We start from the raw sequence: 21609 nt of genomic DNA, 5'->3' as shown, positions 1-21609 counted from the left end.
CTGAAATTGCTCAGATAAATCTCTCTACTTTTCTCTAGATGCTGTGCTGTGTTAGGGCCTTGCTATTTTACTGAAAACTTAAGCTGCACTTTTTTTCTGCAGTTTAGAAAGGACTTGTAAGGTAGTGTGAGCACAAACTTGTGCCCATAACAATTTTCCTCAGCTGAGAGCCTGCCATCAGAGGTTTTTATTCTGAATAATTTGGTTTCTTTTCCTCCTAAGAAAGTATTCCCAAAGTACTTTGTTGACAAAAAAAGATAGGGAGGAAAAAAACCCTCCAGCACCAGAAAAATATTGGACTTCACAGTAGGGTGAAAAGTGATAATGTTTAGTGGCACTCTTTAGCATGCAGTTATTCTTTCCTGGAACTTTCTCTGTTACATCATCTCTATTGGCGAGGTGCGATACAGCTCCTTTCCTTTCAGGAACATTGAAACATCCATGAGGGATGTGTGCTTCCATCATGTCAAATTGTTGTGTGACTATGTTCTTCTTCAATGTTTGTCTTCATCTCTCTCATTTTTTTTTACTTTTTTAGGATTCTCTGCTACAGAACTGAGAGTAAGAAGCCAGAGTGTCACTGTACCTTCATTCCATGTTTTATTTTACAGGATGATTGAAATTCCAAATTGGCAATGATTTAAAAAATTGAGTAGTGATTGCCTAATTTAAAACAATAATAAAACTAGACAGATAGGTAGGCCAGAACTCTTGTTGGTTTTCATGGAAACAACCGTGTCTCTGTATGAATATTTTATTTAATTTATTTTTAACCAGTCATATTTGTTGGATATCATATTTAATCTTTAGGATTGTTTTCCTATTGAACTGAGACTTTTGTGTCAAGTCTGTCTATGTTCATGTGCATCTTTTTCCTTCTCAACAACTTCTAAATTCATTGGTTGAATTAAACATTCTGTAGTATAAAGGGGGAGGTCTTCAAGACATTTTCAAGTCAGGTGTCATGATATTTGATGATGGGTTGAGGCAAACAACAGATTCTCTGGCACCTATACATAGCTGGGCTCTGTTTTATCTGGTTTTTCAATTACTTGGATGTGAAAACCATTTAAGGACAAAACAGAAAATATAGGAAGCCAAGCTAACATTTTTTATATCTGTTCAGTCTCTTACAATGTTGATAGATTGTCCTTATATATCATGTTGTGGAAATTATTTTTAACAACTATTTTACTTTTCCTATAAACACAGTAAGAAAACTAAAATAAATATTTTGACTAGACAATAGACCAAGAGGCAATGAGCCCAGTTCAGTAGAATACTACAATAATGTATTAGACTGAGAAAAGAGTAGGACAAAGCCTTTTCCACAAAGGTAAATGAGAAAAACAAGGCAGAGAAACAAAACCTGACAAAAGACTGTAAATCAGAACACTTTCATATCTCGACATACCAGAAGGAGTCTGACCTTTTTAATATGGAGATAAGGCAGCATAGGAAGGGCTAACAGCAGGGACCATTGCTACTGGTAGAAGAGCTATCTGGTAATTCCAGTGAGACGTGAAAAGTTAATTAGAGTAGAGTAGTTTTCACTCTGCTGGTGTAGGAACCTGATTGCAGCACTCTCTAGAAAAATAATCTCTTTACTCCTTCAAAACAAGATCCCGCTGGTGCTAATTGGTTGTCTCTTAAGATATCTGTTACCTTCTGCTGGTTTTGAAACCTGGTGTCCTTGTGCAACTTTGCACCATATGAAGAGAGAAACATGTAACGTGGCAGGATAGAGTGGGGACTTGTTAGCTGGAGTGAGACCGCAATAGTTATGAATTATTTTTTGCTGTTTGGTGAAGCAGGGAAGGAGAAAAGGATTACTATAGTTGGAATAGTGTAAAAAGAGGACATCCAGGAACAGTTTACTTTGCCCAGTTTACTTGTTTCTCCTCTCTTTATCTCCTCCACATAAATGGTGTGTGTCAACTCTACTAGGAGTAAAGAAAAATACTTCTACAACAATGAGGAATACTGAGAACACTGTAACAGGTCTCATACAGAAAGAGATTACGGTGGAGGGCAATAGGAAATGGAGGTCTTAAGGGCCTGTTGCTGTTTGTTTCTTGTTTATACTTCTCTTGGTGCTTTATTTTTTTGTCTGTTTGCTTGTTATATATTTGTGTGTGCTTATAAATTTATTCTCATTGTAAACATTCAAATCTTTGGTCCTTTGCTGTGATTCAGGGACAGTCTTTCTGACCAAAGATTTTTGAATCAATAAGACTTATTAACAGTTATTATCAAGATCTACCACCAGACATTCCAGTCATTGAAAACTTTGAGAAATTGGTTTTTTCTTACCTGAATCATTCCTCATTTGTTAGGAAGTGCTTTCATTTAGGAAAAAAGAAAAACCTCACACACAAAACAAAACACAGAAGAACTGGAATGTCTCTCTTGGTCAGAGAAAAGACAGAGCCCCTGGGGCCCCCTCCAAGGAGAGTCAGCTGCTTTTGCATGATGCATGTGAAAGTAGGTATTTCCAGCCTGGCTTCATGTTGAAGCTTTGCATGCAGAGTAGGAGATGATGCTCTTGTCTTGATCCCAATCTTCAGTCTTCTGTTCACTGTGAAAACTGTCATTTGGAGCAAAGGAGGAAGATTTCTGCAGAAATCCAGGTATCTTGATGTAGAGAATTTCTTCAAAGCATTGGGCAAGGAATGAATGATCTAGACCAAATATCTTTGTTTCTATTTCCAAAAATGACAGTGGAAATCACTTCCTCGAAGCTGAAGTCAATACAGCAGTCCCATCATTAGTCATAATATTACATATTTTTCAGCCAGTAAAGGAATTGTCTGTCAATCAAGTAGGATTACTTAAAATATAAAAGTTATGAATACTGTAATTTAGTTCAAATACAGAATTCTGTAGGATAAAACCCACAAGTACTTAAATTACCTCTCAAGTCTGTCATAAGAAAGAAAGCATAGATCAGATACACTTAATCACTATAATTAACTAGTTTACCTTTATATCTCTGATTAGCTGCAGATCATAAGCCTGTATTTTCCTTTATCTCTCTTTACAGTAGAATATAATTCCTATTGTGAATGTCACATTGGTTGTGCTCTCTGTGACAATGGAATTAACTTGCTTAGCCGAATGGCAAATCTATTATTTCAACATATACTCACAATGCAGTTTGAAATTCAGAATGAGCTAAAAATAAATGCTTCCCATATGAGATAGTTTCATTTCCTGAACTTGTGTCAGTTTGTAATAGAGTTAATAAAACTTTTTCTTTAAGTGTATCTCATCAGAATGAGTGAAAGCAAACTTTTTTTTTAATTAATTTGAAGTATTCTTAATTTGCTTTTTACACTTTATGAAAGTGGCAATTTGTGATTCATCTAACAAAATTAGTTAGTACCTCTAGGTTCAATAGCACCACTTGCCTTTGTAGAATTATTGCTTTATTGAAGCTTAATGTGATGTTGCTGTAATTGATGGTAGAAGCGCTGTTAGCCTGTTCCAATTACAGGATGAAATGCTTAAAACTCATTGAAAAAAATTTAAAGGTAATGTATTTTGCCTTATTAATTTGGAAAAGAAGAGACATGCTTCAGGTAGAGTGATGAGTTTGACATGCTACAGAACTACACATAAGCTCAAATTTGTGTCTAGCAGCCTTTCTGATGGTGTTTATATGCCAATGCCACAATTATTATTTTTAGTCTTTTTTTTTTTGGTCTTGTCTCATTTTGAAAGAGTCTTATAACAACAAAAGCTGTGTGTAAGAAGCTTGAGCTGACTGTACATATGATCAGTTAATGTGCCAAAAATGACATATGCAAACACTGTGTAAAAAAATTCTTCATTACTTTAAAGTTTCATTTACTTTCTCTTAAAGCCCTATTAGCAGCACTATTATATAAAACACTTTCTTGAAAGAAATGTGATTTTTATAGTTGAAGCTGTGCTGTCAGCAAGTTTTAGATTACTTAACTATGTCACTAGAATTTTTTTCTACAATTACTAACATACCAAAATAAATTATGGTTACTTTTAAGCATAACAGGCAGAGCCACTTGTAATTAGAGTATTGTAATGTAATGTAATTGTGGTATAATTGTGGTGCATTCATCTGTATGTAGTCTGGTCTGCCTTCACACTTCTACTTCACACTGCATACTACTAATTTTTCCTTATCATTTAGAAACAGATTTATGTTAGCTGTTAAATCATTATTAGGCTGTTAACAGTCATTTTTATATATATGTGAAGTATCTGTTTTTCTGTATAAATATACATATTTAAGAATATATATATATATTCAGACACACACAAAAAAAATAAAAATTAATGACTGTCCTAGAACCAGAATCTACGTTCCAAATGCTCACTGATTTCAGTAAATGTGACACAGATTAGTAAGACCCACAAATGTGTTTTGGTGCTTTTTGAATGCCTCAGTGATATGGAATGATCTGTCAGGGACATGCTTTCACTGATATCGTTAGGCTTACTTTATTTTCTTATAAAAGGTCCTTTGCCATAAAAATTTATTTACTGTATGCACACAAAATAGCTGTCCAACGTTTTGCTGATCTCCTTTTGTCAGGGAGTCTCAAACTCTTTGATGTTGTAACACTAAATATCATAGTTTGCCAAGGCACATCCTGTCCTGTCGTCTGTCTCCAAATGCTTCCTGTCCTGGATTCAGCCTGTTAAAGTGTCCTGAATGTTACCGTCTAAAGGGATTGTCTTTAGGCTGGAATATGCCTTGATAGCATGGCAGGGTCATTGTTAAAATTTAGAACATTTATAGCTGTTATATATTGCTGCTTTAGGAGCCTTACCCAGGAGCTAAAGCTGTCATAGTTACTGCAGTTCTGCCTATTTTGGTGCAGAATTATGCTGCCAGAGCAACCCGTATTAGGCTGATCCAGTGGAGTGGGATGAAATCACTGTGGAGTCATTGTAACCAATGGACACTTGAGTGCTCCAGCTCGTTTTTGTGTTCAAAGGTTACCAAATGAAAATCAAACAGAAATAGATGAACTAAATGCATGACTTCAAGTACTTCAAACATGGAACGTCCTTCCTTTCTTAGTGAGATGTTTAAAATGTGTCTTAAGTGTTTAAGAGTAAAGGTTTTGAGCATGTTTAACCAGCAAATACAGAGAAAAATATGATTTCCCCCTTCTTTTTAATTTAAAATATTCCATTTCACTTTAATAGAAACATAAATAATCTTTAGATTAAAAGTTGAACATGTACAATGAACAGTTCATTCCACAAGAGGTTTAAGAAATTCCTGTGTCAGAGTTAGTAGAAAAATATGATTTTGATGAATGGAAACAAAGTATGGAAAAGATAGTAGTACCGTAGACTATTTTTTTTTTCCTGTTGATTTTAAAAACAAGAGAATTGCTCACTAGAGACAGATGCAATATGGCAAGTTACTGCAAATCCTTTTTTTGTGTTCATGGAAGATTCTGATTTGTAGAGATTCTGATATTTCAGTCCAGTTTCCATTAGGAGTTGAGACTCTCAACAACAAAATTAAACTAGGTGTCGAGAGAATTGGGCTACAATTTGGAGCTTTCTCACTGCTTTCCTGCTATGCTATAGACTCCAGAGTGATACAAAAAGGGTGTAAAATCTGAAAGATCATTTTCTGCTAGAAATCGGACCTTCAGACTATAGACCAGTCTTCTTATTACCTGATATATCCCCTCAGCCAGCTGTCCTCCAATGATTATAATTGATTTTAAATGGACTGTTCTGCAATATATTAATAGCTTGCATCTTGATGTATTTATTAATTTCATTCTTTCTCAAAATGTTGCCTTATGGGATCCAGTTCTTGATGGAAAATAATAAACCTTCAAACATCTGTTTGCTCAGTGATGAGTTGCTGTGTTTCACCTGATTTATGAAGAGGACTGAATTCAGTTTTTAAGTATATTTGTATATAGAAGGTCTCTTATCTGTACATAAAAGATGTAATATATAAAATGAAGTACTATATGTGTATGTCTGTTAGTAACACAATTTTATCTGGGGTTTTTTTGTTAGGTTTTGTTTGTCTAAAGGTACTTTTTTTTTAGTATGTGGTGAAGTGCTGATCCAAAAAGAAATGTAGTTTTTTCTAGCCCTGCAATTTTTAATTGCAAAATTCATGATGAAGTAATGGCTGTAATGCTAGCTGTGCTACGACTACTTACTCAGAGGGTCCAGGTTTAAAGACATGTAAAGAGATATTGGGATATAGAAATCCTAATTGCAGTTTTTGCTAATGAAGTATTAATAGTATTCTGAATTGACTGTTCAGGCCAATTCAATACTTTTTCCTTTTCTTTTTCTCTTTGCAGGAGACACTGGATTTGAGTAGACTGTTATTTTTAGGGTAGACAATGGCCTTTTTTTGACATTGCCAAACTATAATACTGTCTTACATTATGCTGAGTCATGATGAGAAGTCAGGGCTCAATTTTGACAAAGTGGCACGTGAACACTTAAATGTATTCAGACTTTTCACCCCCTCTCGTATGCCAACTCTAGTCAAAAAATTGCATCAGAGGTTGGTTGATGATGTGCTGGAAACCCTTTTTTCTTATAGACTTCATATTGTGAATGTTAATAGCTTTTTGTAATATAGCACTTTGTGTGGAGGAGGTCCAAATAAGCAACCCCTAAAGCCTTGGATTTCTTCCAAAGGAGTTTGTTGGTTTTCTCTTTATAGTCATCTGGCTGTCCATCAGTTAAATGCCAGACCTGTTGGATAAAATGTTTGTTCAGTGAGCAGTGAAGCCAATGCAGGTTCTTTGTTGCAGGTGTGTGCTCAGGGCCACAACCCCTCTCTATACCACTGTGGCAGTTGTTCCTCCCACCCATCTCCGTGAGGCTGCATCCTGCTGAGCTTTGGTGAAAGACAAAACTTTGTACCATCTTTTCCTCAGCAGAGGCACTTGTTTGTGTCTGTCTCAGCCAAGTCTACCATGTAAAACTCTTGTCTGTAATTATCTCTTGTCTGAGATAATTATATTTCTATAAATCTTTCGTTCAAATACAGATTTGAAAGAAACTGGGCAGACAGGGACTGCTGGTCAAACTGTGTCTTCTTGTTTCCTTGGAAAACACATTAAAGAATGTTGTTTGGAAAATTAACTGATGATTCTCTTATTTTTCTAGGTCACTACAGGATTAAGTATTTACTGTTGATTTTCCTCTAAACTGTCTGCACGCAGTCTTGAAAGGTGAACAAAATATGGCAGCTTGAAGTAGAGGCAAAGGATTCACTTTGCCTTGTATTCAGTTCAGGCATTATAGCTAGTTGTAGAGGTCTAAGTCAACATGACATGGTGTGACATGATCAGATTGTTCTCTGCTATAACTCTTGGTTCCTTCTGCGAAAAAATGAAACTATTTAAGAATATAGAAAATATATTCTACAGCTCATACCCTTGGCATATCTGGTCCTGTACTGTGTGTCTACCAGTGACAACAGCAAGTCCCCCAGCATCTCTATTAGAGGGCACATCCCAGCCTGTTTTCTCTAGCGTCTGCTGTGACATATTTTTGAAGGCTTTGTCTAATCTCTTTTTGAACTTGCTGCTCCTCCTATTGTTTGCTTTCACAGCCTCTGCTTCATAAAAAAGTACTTTATCTTTTTGAAGCTTAACTCTTAGAAGCTTCAGTAAACATCCCCTATTTCTGGTATTGTGGTACTTGGTGGATAATTTTGCCTTCACGGTACCTGATGTTCATGTGATAATGCTGTACCCCTTGGTCATATTTCTTCTCCTCTCCAAACTATGGAGTCCTACCCTTTTTTGCTCTGTCTTCCTAGAGTATTTTGCTCCAGCCTGTTAGTAATTTTGATTATTCTTTTTCCTAGTGGTTTCTCAGTTCCTATATCTGTGCAACTGATTGCTCCTACCTGCTTGTAGCTCTTTTCTCTTCCTTTATTGAGCTTTAACCTATTTTTGTCAACATACTCCCTAAAGTGTCAAGAATGTTTTGAAACTTTAATCTAGTCTTTCAGCATGCTTTCAATTCGCACTGCTTTGGTTTTGATTGAAAACTTAATAAGCACATTTCGTTTCTAGTCCGTAATTTAGATTGATAATGAAGACATGAACAAAAACACATACACAGCAGAATCCTCTGAATCTTTTCTAAAATGTCCTGCCATTTTTTCAATGACCATGATATTTCAACCAGCTTTACACCTCTCCTGTAATAATCTGGACATAACTTCTGTGGTTTGTAAGAAAGTTTTCATTAAAGATGTGAGTATATATTATTTTCAACTTCTCCGGAAGGATAAGAGAGCTCATGACTAGGAAAGATAGAAATCGAAATTGATTGGTGTGTCTTTTTCTTGACAAAACTTCTTACCTTCTAGGTGTCTACATATAATAGCTTCATTATTTGTTCAAGTATTTTCTAGAGACTGAAGTTAAAATAACTAGTTTATTGTTTGCCAAATTCTACTCTCTTTCTAACTTTTTTTTAAATATGGGTAATATGTTTGCTTTTTCCAGTCTTCTGATACTTCACTCATGCTCATGATTTGTCAGAGATCAGTGCTAAAGACTAGTTTCTGTTAGTCTCAGCCAGTGCCTTAAGTATCCAAGGATGAAGCTCACTAGGTTCAGCCAGTTTGAAAAATATTTAAGTCACCTTAGCACTCTTGGATCAGTTCCTTCCTATTATTTTTAATAGGATTTAAAGTGTTGATTGGCATTAATCATATTAACTGGGAGGTTCAAGGCTGTAACGAAGATTATTGGTGTACATGGATTCCAAATTAATGGAAAACAGTCTTTATAGTAACATTTTTCTCTAATAAACACAAAAGAATGATTGCTAAATTCTTGAAGTCCAGTTCCTTGCTATCTTTGGCAGGTATATTGTAGCATGCAGATGAATGCTATTGTTCTCACACTTGTGTTCAGACACGTTGCAGGAAAGAGCAGACTACTGATATGACAGAAGATGTGAAAACCTGCCTTTTAGAGTCTCGTTGGTTCTGATAAGCAGATATAAACTCTGTATTAGTGTGGTGCATAAGTATTACCTTCTTTAGTCTTTAAATAGGTATAAAAATGAAGCACTAGTTCAAAGCCATGGCATGTTTTGTTGTTATGTGGTCAGTTTTTCAGAAGATGCAGCATTGCAATTTCACGGTTTCTGTTTCAAGGAGAGAAGGACATTTTTGTACTGTAATGGAGGAAGAATAAATTTCTGATTAAATGTAGTGTGTCACAGAAATACGTATTGTTTGTGAAGAAACTGAAAGCTTTAAGGGCCACTGAGGCAGTTTAACAGCTTTTGAGCAATGGGAGTGCAGTAAAGCTGGAGACCTTTTTCTTGCTCTGCTTTGGGTATCTGCTTTTCAATTCTGCTTGGATATCACAGGCTCTGATGCAACCTTAATTGACATAGACTATCCTTTCTCTTAATAATAAACAGTGAGGGTCCTTCTCAAATTAAAGAGTCTGAATAGTACTGTACTGCATACCTATTGTGCAGCTTTTGCTCTTTTTCTCACTCTCTGCCTGGAGGCATAACAGCACTAAAAATCCTCATGCTTTGTTTTAGTAAGTGCAGTGTTTTGGTGGATTTGTTTTAACGTAAATATTATTTAAGCTAGATGAGTCAGGTGAAAGAGACACATTTTGCTTCCGGTATTTTTTATAATCCTTACTGCAGAAGTTTCTTTCTCAGTCTTCCATAAGCTCTGAACAAATCTTTCTGTCACGCAACAGAATTTCTGGGCTTGCACATCGGTACATTAAAACTAGTAGGTGCTCTGGGCATAGGCTTCTTAGCATCTGTAGCAGGCTTTAAATATGTGAAAGAGAGAGTGCAATGCTCTGTTTGCTGTTTTCCATGAGTATGGGAAGGAAAAAAAAGAAATGTTACAGTGTAAGAGACTTATGTTAGACATCAATATGGTGCTCAGATGTGGGATGGAGTTGCCTGAAGAGACTCTAGGATCTCTTTCAACTGGAGATTTTTAGGGACAGGTCAAACAAATATCTGTTAGAACTAATATTTGTACAAATTAACTGTATGTATGGATAGATGGGTTGCATAAGTTCTATAGATCCCTCACAACCCTGTATTCCATAATTAAGTGTTGAAGACTGCAAGTTTGAACACTGAGGAGTTTAGGCATTTACTGAAGGAAATAGGATAGGTCTGATAAGCTAAGAGGGATCTCAGTTGCCAAGGGGATATGCAACAACATAGCATCAAGCAAACAGTCTGCCCAAGCCCACAGACGCAGGAGTCTGAAGAGAAATCTAGCAGATTCCTTCTAGTCTGTCAATGGTGTGAGCTCTTTTATTTTGCATTCTTTCACGAAGCCTGGTATTACTTGCACATACATACACACAGGCACCCATAGATGGTATAAGGGAACAATTATATAGCCTGTTATAATCTGTTTTAATTAGAGAAAGCTTATTTTAAAATTGCCAGCACTGTGGCAAAGTGCATGAAAATAAAGATTTATTACCATTTTCAAAAGAGAGGCTCAGAACACTTGTTTGGTGCAAGTAGCTATTTTTTATTCTTTCTTTTCTAATAAAAATTTCAATTTTAATCTAAGCAATTTCCAAATATTAATTTCTCATGTAGTACATAGATTTAAAAGCAATCAAAAACCACCACTCAGCAGAAGTAATTTCAAGATGAACTATAAAACTCTTCAAAATCCTCCCTACTATGTGTATAAATTTTTTTAAGTGGTCTTTACCTGACCCTTCAGACCTGTGGCTGAAAACACAGAGTTAGGAGAATCACAAATTTAAAATTTTTGCTTTACTTTATTCAATATTTTGTGCTATCTTTAGTTCAAAGAAAAACTACTGTTGGCACAGGGTTTTTTCTTATGTGGATTTAAAAGGTTCCCTATGTTATTTGTAACCATACCGTTAAGCTGGTACTTAAGAAAAAGTGAAATAATTAATTCATTATAGTTTTCAAGGACAAATGCATAATATAAAGGATCTGTGAAAATAAGAGCAGTAAAATAGGTTTGTGTGGTTCTGTCGTTAGTGCTGGTAGAATAGCAGTGGTCTTACTAGTGGTACTAACTTTTTGCTGCTTCCAGTAAGCAACAGTCGGTCAAACTGCAGAGTTTGACAAGCTGTATACATGCAGAACTGAAAGAACAGGGAATTAAGCTTTATACAATTTTCAACTACAACAAGAAGACAGAAGTCTAGAAACCTCGAATTTGTTCCTCAAAATTATGTCGAATGGGAATTAATGCTAGATTAGGAAGATCCATTCAGAATTGTTTTGGCCTCCCTTTTCCATATTCCTTTAATGTGATTATCTAGAAATTGCTACCATAAAATTTTCTGGTATTGAACTTGAGGAATCTGTTGTAGCTATGTGTCCCTATGTGTGTCCCCCACCTTCCTGTGATACCATATAATTTTTGGTACATATACCATATAATTTTTGTAGATGTTTATATGGATTTTGGGCTTCAGGCAGGTTAAAAGGTTTCTAGAGCTGTTTTATGACTTACGACAGGTGTTACAGAGGTACTGTGCCCACCTAGTAGTTAACCATGTCTTACTGTCTCCGTGTGTGCTGGCCCAGCCTTCAAGGCTAACGTGGTCTCTTCTGGTCCAGTGGCCGTGCCAATCTCTGTAGTTGTTCTGCTGTTTGCGTGGTGACACAATAAAAAGATGGGAGTTATTCCCTGGAACAGTGGCATGAAGTCATTCATACTGTGTGGTAGCTGGGATGCTTGTGCTATGAATTCACCCAAAGTATGGACTCGGAACCAGTCTCATTGAGTGGAATGGGTGCAGTTATCCTTGTTTGGGAAGAAGAACCTTATTGTTGCAAGCCATACTGGGTCACATCCCCTGCTCTTAGGGGCTAGAGAATGAGCCCAAACTCTCTTTGGCTTGCTGGCTGTGGGAGTAGCTTTGCTATCTTTCTGCCATGGTGCATGGAGGAAGATGCATCAAAGAGTTTCTGCGAATGCACTTGCAGGACTGTAAAAAAACTGCATGAGGCAATGGTCATCTTAACAGAAGTGTGAAACATCCTGACAAAGAAATGGCATAAAGCAGTGTCCCAGATCTGAATACCTCTTTTTCTGTGGCACTTGTTAGTTTTTTTTTGCCAGTAGTATGAGGCAATGAGACAATGTTTAACATTTTTCTCTTAAGTTCTGTTTTGCGTCTGACTGCAGCCTGAGTTCTGGACACCCAGATGTAGTAATTTCTAATTATTTTCATATGTTACCATGATTCTACCTAGCAGCAGAAAAAAAAAGTTCCAAATTTTATATATTTCAGAAGTAAGCATGTTTATAGTTGAAGAACATTTTCTTATGCTGCATTCTTGTAAGATTTTAGTTAATATATTAGAAACACAGATTTAAATGTGTATTTGAAATGTATAAAAGTGTCTAATATGTATTTATTTAAAATATGCGTATAACTTATACAGCATATTTGGTGTTACTGTTAAAGAAAAGGATATGTTTGTCACTAAATTTCAGGCAGTTTTTTTTCCAGTTTGTCTGAAGAAGTTGTTTGCTGTATTTTAGATTTTCACAGACTGAAATAAAATGTTTGTATCTGATTTGTTCTAAAATGCATAAGCATGTTCTTCTGGAATCTGCACTAGCTGGAAAGTTTTGGAAGCCTATGTATTGGGAACAATGGAAATAATATGAAGTTCATTATCAGCTGCAAGCATAACATTGCTTCCTTTCCCATATACTTTTCCTGCTTTCTCATGCACTTTCTCACTTTCCAATTCCTTTATGAAGCTGTTTTCTTTATGTGACATTTTAATTACAGGGCAATAATGAAAATTAAGAAAATAACTATGGCAACAGGAGTTAGACATATTTTTATATATGTGTGTGGTTTTGTGCAAATTTACTTCAGTAGAAAAATGTACAATGTATTTTTTTGAACATTTGGTTTCAAAATACAACATACTTTGTTTTTGCAACTATGTAAATTGCATGTCAGAAGACTGTCTTTAGGAGATTTCACATTTATCTACAGCTCTGCCAGGTGTCCCTGATATATTACTGCAAGATTTTGAAAGGTAGTGCTATGCTGTTTTAATACTTAGTCTGAGATGTGGAGGGCATTACCTATCATACTGAGCAACAGGCTCACATTGTTTCCTTGAATCCCATCTATCATCTGTGAATTTGTTTTCCTTATCTTATTAATACTGTGGGGCAAGGACTTGTCAAAGTGTTTGTGACAATCATAGGGACAATGTCAGTTACTTTTTGTAGCAATAAGAAAAAAAAGACTTTGCTCCTCAGTTGTCTTGCAATGACATGTTCTATTTCAACCAAACATAATGAAACTTCTGAGTGCTATCCCAAGTGTGTACTTTACCTGTGAGGTGCAATCAGAAAATACGTAGTTAATGTAGGAGTTGTTATTTTGATGCATAATACTTTCCTTGTGGTACAAACAGAAAGCAGTTTAAGTTATGAATATTATTTGTGACATGAATTATTTAACAGTGCCTGAGGGATTTAAAATACATCTCAAGGTGATACTTGAAGGACAATTTTGAGAGTGTTTTCATCCTGAGGTGTTGACACCTATGGCAGTAAAATCTTCAAAGAATTCTAGATCTTATGTAAAACTTTTAGAATCTCAAGACATTGAGTCGAATGTGCTCATGCCATTAAAACTTCTTTTAATCTTAATCTCTTTCAGTCCCAGCAAAGATGCATTGTGATCTTTGCACTGGTATGCTGCTTTGCAATTCTGGTTGCACTGATATTTTCGGCAGTGGATATTATGGGAGAAGATGAGGATGGACTCTCAGAAAAAAACTGTCAAAATAACTGTCGGTAAGAGGTAACAAACAAAACTTCTCTTTTGGGGTGGGCAAGAATATATGTGTATTGTATAAGGGCATGAAGTAATCACAGTAGTTCTGTGGTGTAATTGGGAAGAGTAGGTAACAGAGGAAGAAATGGTTTCTCATTTTGAATTTCTGGTTTTGGAGGTTAGTTTGAGGAAAAAACCCCACACTTTTTGAAGGTTTTTTTGGTGATATGTTTTTAGCAAGACCCTTGTGTTGGGTCAATTATTTTGTAAGCCTGGGTCAAACCCATTAAGTTTCAGTAATTGAGTACTGAGGTTACTCCCATAGTTCCCAATTCTTTAATGTCTTTTCATCAAGAGCATTTCTTTCTTTCTTCATAAATGTCACTGATCACTTTTGGCCTAAAACTACTCTGTCCCATTTATGTAGGGGAAGCTTTTCCATGTTCCTGTTTGTTGGACTCTCCTAATAGACTTACTGGCTTGCCTACAAACTGTGAAAAAAATTAGTGATATGATCAGAAAGGCTGGAGTGCTGACAGTGTTGGATTAAGATTTGCCTCAGAAACCTGCCATGGTTCTGTCTTTTAACTTTAATTTTAAGTAGGAGCTTAGGGGTTTTTTGCCTTTTATTTCCAGACTGTAAATCTCATTTTGCTGCTCTTCACTGTCAGCTTCCTCCATGAATCTGTTCATTAGTGATGACCAGTGCTTTTCCTAGATGATATTGTCCAAAATCATCTTCTGTCCACCAAAAAGCTGATTTACCAATTATTTGTAGGTTTCATTCCCAGTTGTATTCTGTTTGGGTTTTTTTTCAAGACTTTAGCTTTTATATAAAGTACCCTCTCTGATTCACTTTGTGGAAAAACAGTAATTTTTAAATAACTTCTCAGAAATCCATTCTACTCTGATCAGGGAATTGCTGGAGTGGGAAGGGGGCCTCTGGGCATCCTGCAGTCTGGGACCCTGCTCAGAACAGAGTTGGTTACACCAAGTTGCTCAGGAATGTGCACAGTCAGGCTTTGTGTAGCTCCAGGGATGGACTCCACAGCCTTTCTGGGCAACCTGTTCCACTGTTTGTGCAGAATTTACCCAGCTACCACTGTTTGGGTGTACAGCAAGTAGAAGATAATTGAGATATGTGTTTTAGAATAATTTAACAAAAGAGTAATGTTTCTTTGAGCCTTTGATTCTTATTTCTCCTATTCTTTGTTGATTTTGTGTGAAAACTCTTTCAGGACAGTGCCTTTCTATGCTGCATCTGTGACACTGCAGACAACACTAATTCAGAACCCAGAAAATTTGATTATGTTTTTGCAATTATAAGTTTTTACAGGTTTTTTTATATGCTGCTTAAGAAAAAAAAAAAGATTCTTTAAATATGTAGCTCTATTCAAATAGGATATACTTGCAGCATCAGGTAATTTTGTCCTGAAACTAACCATCCTTCTGGCACTTTTTTCCAGGATTGTTTTTAGGTTTGTTTTTGTTCACTTCCTTGTATGCCCAGAGGTCTAGGCAGCCTTCTGATATCTTCTCTGAATCTTCGAGTGTTCAGCCAGCTTCCCTTTCTCCATCAAGGTCTTAGGTGTTCTTCACTGTGCCTTCCAAAATTTTGCCTTCCAAAATTTTTAAAGATACTTCATGTGTCACCTCTACACCCACCATCTCCATGTGTGAATCTGTGACAGAACTAGGTCAGATGAGGGGAAAGTCTTTCTGCTCGTTGACTTTGGTGTACTGCACACGACTTCAGCACACACAGAAACTACTGCACCATGTTTTCCTCTTAGTTGTATCAATTAATGGCTCCCATTTTGTTCTGGGCAGCTGCATAAGCCTAACCAAGGAAGGACTTCACCTTCTTCACTTTGTATTCTTCAAAGGGAAAAAAATTCAGAGTAGCAGTGATGTACAGTGCTATGGAAAACCAGGATATTATTTTTTTTCATGTGTGAGATTAACTGGTTTTGTCTCTTTGTATGAGTTATAGCAAACTGCCTTTCCACAGTCTATTTGCCTTTGCTCAGTTTTTCTTTTGGTTCACATGTGTCAGTCTTGTCCTCTCCCAGACTGTGTTAGAGAAGCCTGGGACTAAATTCAGCATATTCAGACTTTAAACATGAGTCAATTAAACTGCTCTGCATTTACAGGGATAAAAGTGATCTCAGACCCCAGCTCTATTTTAAGGTACCTTTCACAGGGTGTTTCAAGTATATGATCTAGCTATTAATGCCTGAACCAGAAGGCATATAAGTGCTGTGTGTATAAACTGCCTAAACCATTTCTAATAACAGTATCCAAGTGCTGGCAGCTGCTACCTGCTAACATTAAATCCTTCTCTACATGATGAAACTGGAGTCCTTTATGTGTTAAATACATTGCAGACTTAAGTGAAGTGCTGCAAATCAGTTGATGCCAATTTAGTACTTGGGGTAAGCACTTTTAATAAGTAAGACAAGAGTAATTGAATTCTTATATTTCTGCTGTGTGAGTATTTTCACTGAAATTCAGCAAGAGGTGCTTACATTTGCAGGATGTGCTGAGACAGAATGGTAATAGATGGTTCTCTTTTTTTTTGTTGTCATTGATGAAATGTTTGTCAAATACAACTTTACATCTATGATCCTAGAATTCTTTTTTGGTTTTAAATTACTGAATTTGTGAAGAAGATTGATAGGAAATGATGCTGTGGATTTGAGAAGAACTTCACTGAGAGTTTGTTAAAGACTTTTGTCTTCAGAAAATTTCATTTAGTCTTTTTATTTTAAAGGAAAATACACCTGAAATAGTTCTTTGGCTAGAAATTTTTGGAGTTTGTGTTAAAAAATAGTGAGAATTTTTAAGAGAGAGAAAGAAGAAGTAAGAGGAAGACATTTTTAGAGTCTAGAGCTTTTTATAGCCTGAGGGAGGACTCATTGAGGTATGTTGTATGTGGCATTTTTCAGTAAAGCTTACATCTTTTTTTTGTTGTTGTGATTGTATTGTTCATGAATACTAATACGGCCTTTCTGATCTACTTATTGTAATTCAATGTGAGGTTCCTCCTCTGTAAAACATTCCATAAACTCTTATTACAGGAGGAATACCTACTGCGTATATTCCCAAAATGACCTTACTCTTTATTGATGTAATTATTTCTATTGTACCCAAATCTTCACTTGCGAAGCCCAGCCATGAAAGTGAAAAAAGTATTTCTATTGTGGTCTTTCTAACAAAGACAAGTCAGGGAGTGGAAAAGCAGGCTTTTTTGCATGTCTTCTCTGATTGCTAAAGGGATTGATGCTACCCATCTAAAAGAGTGCTTAAGAAACAGCACTTTTTTAAGAAATGGAAATGTGTTTGAGAGTAAAATTATGAATTGTGATTTGTAGTCTTTGGGCTGTTTGCTGAAAAATTCAGTCTGTGATTGAGAACTGAAAAGCATCTTGTCTTAGAGGTCATTTGTGACTGCCACAATGTGGAGCCAGATTGTTGGAGGCTGCTGTTTCCCATTTTGTTTGTTACGCAGGAAGAGGAACTTGATATTCAATACTGTTGAGTCAAATATACAACAGAAGCTTGAATATTTGAGATGTAACTAAGAAATTATTGAAATAGATTTTTTTATCTTTTGACATGTAGATACAGAAACTTTTTTTTTAGCCTGCTTTGCATGTTGTAATCTGAAAATACAAATAGGTAAATTAAAAGAATTTACAACCCTTTCCTAATAATGGAGGGCTAATAGTAGAGCAAATAAACGTAATTATCAGATTAATTACCAAGCACCACTGTAAAAATTACTGTGTCTTCTACTGACGCATACAGTGCAATTCAAATAAAGAGACAGAGGAAGGTATATAAAATTTATCAGGCAGACAAATTCAGATCCTCATTTCACTTCTGAAGCTTGAACTGTACTGTCTGAAAATTGCACTGGTTTAGATGAAATAAGGCTGTTTTTACTTATTTGCACTGTCCCATATACCCTTCATGATGTGAATTGTATGTGGAGAGGTTGGCTGACTGAAATGAGACTTTTTATTTTATTTTTTTACAATAGGATCACGTCTGCTAAGAGGCAGCTTTTCACTTCAGAGTGTGCTGTAAACTCTTGGCTTTGTTCCACAAAATTTTATTTCAGAATGCTGGACTTAAAACATTATTTTTGACCCATCCTATTAAAAGTAATGTCAACCGATTGACATTTAAGAAATAAAAAAAGTAGTAATGACTGAGAAAAGTTGAGGTTTTGCAGTTTGTGCTTGATATGTGATGGAAATAATTCTCTTAAGACATCCACATTAATGTTGTTAGGCAGCCCTGCTGAATGAGACTGGTTAAGAGGATATGCTTAGCAGTCTGGGAATTTTGCCTGTCTTGCTGTGGGTCCATTAGACACTGAATCTATAAAATTAGATTATTGTAATTTGAAAATAGTACATTTTAATGGCTGATCTATTGTGAATAAATCTTGGCTAGCCTCTGGCCTAACATCAGTCAAGACTTACTTGGCTTTGTTGGAATTGGACAGTAAACTCTAGAAATGGCAATTTGGGAAACAGAAGAAATTACAACTATTAAGAGAGAGTCTCTGTTTTTTTCAAACTCTTTGAACCAAGGTCATTTTGATTTATTAGCAGTAATTTGAGCTCTTCAAGGCTCAGCTTGAGCCTCTTCTGGTTGTTGCTGCTGATAGTCATGCTAGGGTTCCTGTAGAGCTTGAACATGCCCTTAATTATCCTTGTCTCACTAGCTTTTCCAATATCCACTGAAGCAGTTGTAGCAGCTGGCATAGCTCCTGTCTCTGGCTGTGGGTTTGGCCCTGTCTCTTGAGGGGGACCACAGAAAAAGGTGGGAAAGGAAGCAGTGGTAGCTATCTTCTGTAGTAGCCAAGCTTAGTGTGCACTAAAACTGTTGTTTTAGTATAATTTTTTTTTTCAATTTGCCTTCCTCTGATGATAATTGGAAGGATTTTTCTTGTTTTCTCTGTATGTGTGTTTTCAAGGAAGATTCTGTCTTGCATTTTGTTCCAGTGACAATATTTTGATCATTTCTCTTCTCAGGGTAATATATAACAAAGGCTCTTGTTCTTTTGTGTTTGGATTTATGTTGGAGGAATTTGCTGTTCTGTAGGACAGGAGAGGCAAAGCCTATTGAGCTCATTTTGTGATTGTAGGGAGGCTTTGACCAATTCTGCACTATAACAAGTAGGTGATGATGCTTGAGCAGTGTTTATGTTTCCTTTAGATATTGTTTGGATTGTTTTGGATAAGGATTTTTATCCTCTATAATTTAGGTATCCTGAAGAGGTGCTGAATCTTCCTGTTGAAATGCTAAGCTTTAGAATAAAACGATATCCTGCAATGTCGACTTCCAGAGATTAAATCTAGTTATATACAATAATTGTTTATATTGAAGAATTACTATGCGTTGCATGCATTGCTGACAGTTTCATTAGGTGATTATTCATCAGTTGTGAAAGAGGCCCCACAATTGGAGCCCATAATTGATTTTTTTATGTTACTTTATAAATCATTCTTTCAACTACTTTCTTCTATTTCCCCAAGTAGGGTTTTGCAGCAGTATTAAATAAGCACACTGCAGCACATGCTTACATTCATTTACCTTGGAAGTGTTTTGCCCCAGGCTTATTGTGGGGGAGATTTTCTCTGCGCTGCGTGGGTTCTGAACATAGCAAGGTTTATATTGACTGATTTCTATTTAATAAACAAACTATGACAGGCATAATAGTTAAATGTCTAAACAGAACAAGATGCTCAGATTTTGAAAACAAGCCTGTTAAAGAGCAACTGAAGATTTCTATTTACAAAACAACTATTCCACTTGGCACCAAAATGCCTTCTGTCAACATGATGGACAAGAGGATTGAGTGTACCTTCAGTCAACTTGCAGTCAACACCAAGTTGGGTGGGAGTGTTGATCTGCTGGAGGGTAGGAAGATTCTGCAGAGGGAACTGGATAGGCTGGATTGATGGGCCAAGGCCAGTGGTATGAGGCTCAACAAGACTGAGTGCTGGGTCCTGCAGGGGGGGTCACAACAACCCCATGCGGTGCACTACAGGCTTGCGGAAAAGTGGCTGGAAAGCCACCTGATGGAAAGAACCCGTGAGTGCTGGTCAACAGCAGCTGAACATGAGCCAGCAGTGTGCCCAGGTGGCCAAGAAGGCCAGTGACATCCTGGTTTGTACCAGCAATAGTGTGGCCAGCAGGACCAGGGCAGATCGGGGTGTCCCTCTCTACTCAGCACTGGTGAGGCCACATCTCAGTATAAGAAGGACATTGATGTGCTGGAGCATGTCCAGAGAAGGGCACAGGAGCTGGTGAAGGGTCTGTAGCCGAAGTCTTATTATGAGCAGCTGAGGGACCTGGGGTTGTTTAGCCTGAAGAAAAGGAGGCTCAGGGGAAACCTCATCACTGTCTACAAGTACCTGAAAAAGGTTGTAGCCAGGTGGGGGTCAGTCTCTTCTCCAAGGTAACAAGGGACAGAATTAGAGGAAATGGCCTCAAGTTGTGCCAGGGGAGGTTCAGGTGGGATATAAGGAAAAATTTCTTCACTGAAAGGGTTATCAAGCATTGAAACAAGGTGCCCAGGAGAGTGGTGGAATCACCACCCCTGGAGGCACTCAGAGACTTGGTTTAGTGGTGAACATGGTGGTGCTGGGTTAATGGTGGGACTTTCTGATCTTGAGGTCTTTTCCAGCCTTAACAATTCTGTGGTGACTGTTTTCCCCTTGGTTTGGGAGGACATAGAGAATGAACTATAAAACCACTTAGTTTTTTAGATGATCTCTATTTGCAGTCATTTTTATTTTTGCATCAAAAGAAGGAATACAGTTTCAATTGAAGTTTCTAGGCTGGACACTGCAAAGACCTGGTGTACCTCCTGCAAAGTCATTCAACATCCCAAACTATGGAGGGGAATCACTAATTCAACAAACTTGCACAAGAGGAAGTTCTACCTATCCTACCTTTAATTTTTCATTTTTTAAAAATTCATTTCAGTGGAAAAGGTATGTATTAAGAGTTCCTCAGTACCTGTAAAGAGTACAATTTTTTTCCTCTGTTTCTGCCCTGATACAAAGAAATGATATTTTTTTTTTTTGCTTTTACTTTCAGCTATAAAGAATATCTTCAAAAGTTAAAAAATGTTTAGATCTTATTCTGTCTACATTACTAGCAGTAGATAGTTCATTGTTAATTACATTGTATTGAATAGGTCTGGGCTTCTACTTATTTTGTTCAAATGCACAAATGATTCTTTTTCTCCCATTCTTTGTTCAGTTAATTATTTTCTCTGGCATTTAGGACAGAGGGCTTTAGAGTCTCCTTAAGGCAGCTTTTCCTGTTATGCTAAGTATTGTTTAGGATGTCATCAGAGATTAACATATTTCATGTTTTCGAGAGTTATCTTTTTAGGTATGTGTTTCTTTCTCCTTTTATGACTTAGAATTTATGAACTCACATCAGAGAAAATGTTCCAAGCTAACAGTCAAATTCCAATTACTTTAAGGTTCCTAAGAAGTGCAGGTGGGACAAAGGAGCAATTCATGTGTTAGAGTATCTTTCTCCTGTGTAGTTTGCTGGAGCTTCTCTATGATTAAATCTTTTTCTTTTCTCTTTTTTTTTTTTTTTAATGTCTTCTCTCCCTTCTCCTGTTTCGACTTAATGTGTTCTTTTCTCTTTTCAACTTAACATATTTAGAAAACTGAAATGACTTCATCCAAGCAGGATTCATAAGATTTCTGAGGTAATTTTCTATACCAGATTGTAAGCCTATACTAGAAAGGGT

The 21609-nt window shown here is 36.5% G+C and overlaps 1 protein-coding gene across 4 annotated transcripts in view; it reads left to right on the top strand.

The window, feature by feature from the left end:
- PLD5 (phospholipase D family member 5) overlaps positions 1-21609 on the top strand; it is a 177280-nt gene that overhangs the window by 61771 nt on the left and 93900 nt on the right. For 3 of the 4 annotated variants that reach the window (XM_017806839.1, XM_017806840.1, XM_017806841.1), the window contains exon 2: positions 13698-13834. In XM_017806839.1, coding sequence (XP_017662328.1) covers positions 13698-13834 — 137 coding nt within the window. Of the gene's footprint in view, positions 1-13697; positions 13842-21609 lie in introns of all 4 variants that reach the window. The other variant, XM_017806842.1, reaches the window with a different exon arrangement.

Source organism: Lepidothrix coronata, unplaced genomic scaffold (assembly GCF_001604755.1).
Source record: "Lepidothrix coronata isolate B3197 unplaced genomic scaffold, Lepidothrix_coronata-1.0 Scaffold16, whole genome shotgun sequence".
Lineage (NCBI taxonomy): Eukaryota > Metazoa > Chordata > Aves > Passeriformes > Pipridae > Lepidothrix > Lepidothrix coronata.
This window is presented reverse-complemented; position numbering and strand designations above follow the sequence as displayed.